The sequence below is a fragment of the Tupaia chinensis genome, unplaced genomic scaffold (genome assembly GCF_000334495.1).
Source record: "Tupaia chinensis unplaced genomic scaffold, TupChi_1.0 Scaffold000678_1, whole genome shotgun sequence".
NCBI classification, from domain to species: Eukaryota; Metazoa; Chordata; class Mammalia; order Scandentia; family Tupaiidae; genus Tupaia; species Tupaia belangeri.
In genome coordinates this window covers 1,150,717-1,153,924 of record NW_006160202.1, presented here as the reverse complement: position 1 = coordinate 1,153,924, position 3,208 = coordinate 1,150,717, and the positions used below count along the sequence as shown (strand labels likewise).

Sequence of the window (3,208 nt, the reverse complement as noted above, 5' to 3'; positions counted from 1 at the left end):
GTGTAAATCGCTGAGCCATAGAAGAGGCAGACCGCAGTCAGGTGGGACCCACACGTGCCTATCGCTTTCCTCCAGCGTCCCTTGGCCCGCATGCCCCAAACAGCGCGGACCACCGCGCCATATGAGGACAGGATGATGGCGGAGGGCACCAATATGATGACCACGCGGGCGACGAACATCTGGCGCTCGATGACGTCTCTGCCCTCTCCGCAGACCAGCTTGAGCAGCGCAGGAAGCTCACAGAAAAAGTGGTCCAGCTGATGGGACGCGCACAGGGGCCGCGCCTCCAGCAGCGCGGTTTGCGCAGCAGAATTGGCAAGACCGCCCAGCCAAGAGGCGCTGGCCAGAGCGTGGCAGAGGCGCGGGGACGCGAGCCCGGCATAGCGCAGCGGGCGGCACACCGCGGCCGCGCGGTCCAGTGCCATCACTGCGAAGAGGACGCCCTCGGTGGAGCCCAGCGCCAGCGACGCGTACAACTGGGCCATGCAGCCGCCCCGCGGCAGCCTGAGCACTTGGCGGAGCGGTGGCAACACGCTCGTGGTGAAGCCGACGTCCACCAGGGCCAGGTGGCAGAGGAAGTAGTACATGGGCGTGTGCAGGCGCGGGTCGCGCACCGCCAGCAGCACTATCGCTGAATTGCCGGTCAAAGTCAGGAGGTAGCAGCAGAGGACAAGGGCGAAGAGCAGGGGCTGCAGGGAGGGCCAGTCGCAGAAACCCAGCAGGAGGAAGCCCTCCTCTGTGCTGTGGTTGGCCTAAGGAGAATGTGTGGAAGGAGGAAATACAAAGGGTGATTACCTCTTACACGGAAGGGAAAACCCCGTGGCAGTTCCAGTATTCTTGTATGGATTATACTATCATGTCCCGATCTGAACCCTTAGTGCAGTTAGATAGCCTCTTGCTAGCTAGTATTCTCCTGCTTTCAGGATTCTATAAAGGACATAGAACCTCACAGATTTTTATAGATGATTCCAAGGTCACATGGTTTGTAAACGTTTGATAGGATTTGGCCTCATCGTGTATACATAACAAACTTGGGCATCTGAAAGGATGTACGTCGGGTGACCTAAGGGACACTGAGGCAGGGTCCCCTGCCTCAGCTCCAGCCCCAGCACCCCAAGCCTAGAGACCCCCTATCTCTGTCTGCCAGCACCTCCCCAAGCTGTCCAGCAGGCCCACTTTCATCTCCAGACCGCTGGCCTAAGGGACACTGAGGCTAGCTAGGTGCGTGGCTTTTTCTTTATTCTCCTTACTTTCCCCCCTCTTATTTCATCCTCTCTTCCTCTTCCTTCATCCTCTGGGGCAGACTAGATAGGTCTATAATCACAGTTCTGAAATACCCTTGTATTGTAAGACACCTTGGGGTCTTCCCTTTTACTGAACCACTTGCGAAAAAGGAGATACTGCTCTTCAGAAACCTGAAGGGAATTCTCTTCCTTGGGTCACATTGCTAAACACAACAGGAGAGACCTCAGGACTCACAAGTCAACAGCAAGAAGGAAACACACTTTCTCCTAGTCAAAGAAACATTCTCCCAAAAGTTATTCCAAAGTGAATACATCTCCCAATGGCTAGAAGTAGAAGCGCCTCAGATCTGGATGAATCAGAAAATATGTTTCCATCGCTCTAGCCCACTGGCCAGCAAGGGAAACTCAGGCTGGGGCACCAATGCCCCCAGCCCACTTCCAGGTTCCCAAGACAAGGACCCCACCCCCTTTAAAGGTAGGCACGGTTTTATTTTTTAAAATTTTTTTTCCTTCTTTGCTCTTTCTTTTTGTTTGCTAATTCTCTCCTCCCCCATGTCTCACAGACCAGACAAGTCCTTGCCCTGCAGGAGCCCTCCCATTCCATCTCTAGGCCACTGGTGACATTTTCTTTCATCTCCTCTGTACTCTTCTCTTTCTTCTTACATTATTCTCTCTACCTCATCCTCCACCCTTCCAGAGGGATTAGACAGATCCAGAATCATGGTTTTGAAATTCCCTTGTATTGGAAGGTTCCTGGGATCCTCCACTGTACTGAACCACCTGTGAATATGTAGATAGTACTGTTTAGACACTTGAATAGAGTACCCCTCTTGAGACCACACTGCTAAAAAGAACAGAAGAGGTACTTCTGCACACATAAATTCACAGCAAAAAGGAAACATACTTGCTCCTAGTCAAAGAAACGTTTTCCTAAGAGGTATTCCCAAGTGAATATGTCTTCTAATGGCTAGAAGTAGGAGAAAAGCCTCAGGTCTGAATAAGTCAGGAAATATGTCTCCATCAATGGAACAGAGTAACTCCCCTCCATCTTGCCTACAATCTGAGAATGTCACCAAAATGTCAGAGAAAGAATTTAGAACCTTCATGATGAACAAATTCTATGAGTTGGAACAGAAAAGAGACAATGAACTTTAGGAGATTAGGAAATCCTTCCACAATATAAAAGAAGAAATAGACACTCTGAGAAAGAATCAGATGGAGCTATTAGAGATGAAGTCTGTAATACAGGAAATCAAAAACTCTCTTGAAAATATTAAAAATCAATTAGACCATGCAGAAGATTGAATCTCCGATGTAGAAGATAAAACCTCTGACCTAGAAAGAAACACCAAGAAGATAGAGAAAATAACAAAAAAAACCCCAGAGATAATATATGAGAAATACTGAATTCCATAAGATGCCCAAACATCAGAATAATGGGCATCCAAGAAGGTGAGAAAAGTAATAACGGCATGAAAAATCTATTTCATGAAATCCTGGAAGAAAATTTCCCAAGTCAAGGTACTCAAGCATCCAGACTCAAGAAATACAAAGGATCCCAAATGACTCAACCCCAGAAGATCTTCCCCAAAGCACATTGTAGCCAGACTCTCGAAGACCACAGATAATGACATGATACTAAAACTGGCAAGAGAGAAAAGAGAAGTGACTTACAAAGGTCACCCTATTAGGCTAACACCAGACCTCTCAACGGAAACAATGCAAGCAAAGAAAGAATGGGAAGATGTATTGAAAGTTTTAAGAGAGAAACAATTTCAACCAAGACTATTATATCCAGCAAGATTATCCTTCATATGGGAAAAAAGATTAGAATCTTCTCAGACAAACAGAACCTGAAAGAATTTGCCAACACCAGAACAGTTCTTCAAGAAACCCTGAAGAAAGTACTGTTCCAGGAAAACTAAAGAATTAACAGCCAGGCGCGTGGCGGCAGGCCTGGGCCT

General features: G+C 48.0%; 1 protein-coding gene across 1 annotated transcript in view; it reads right to left on the bottom strand.

The window, feature by feature from the left end:
* The window catches only part of LOC102479928 (putative olfactory receptor 2I1), a 15,863-nt gene that overhangs the window by 2,027 nt on the left and 10,628 nt on the right, over nucleotides 1-3,208 (bottom strand). The window contains exon 2 of the mRNA XM_006160323.2: nucleotides 59-752. Coding sequence (XP_006160385.2) covers nucleotides 59-752 — 694 coding nt within the window. The remainder of the gene's footprint in view (nucleotides 1-58; nucleotides 753-3,208) is intronic.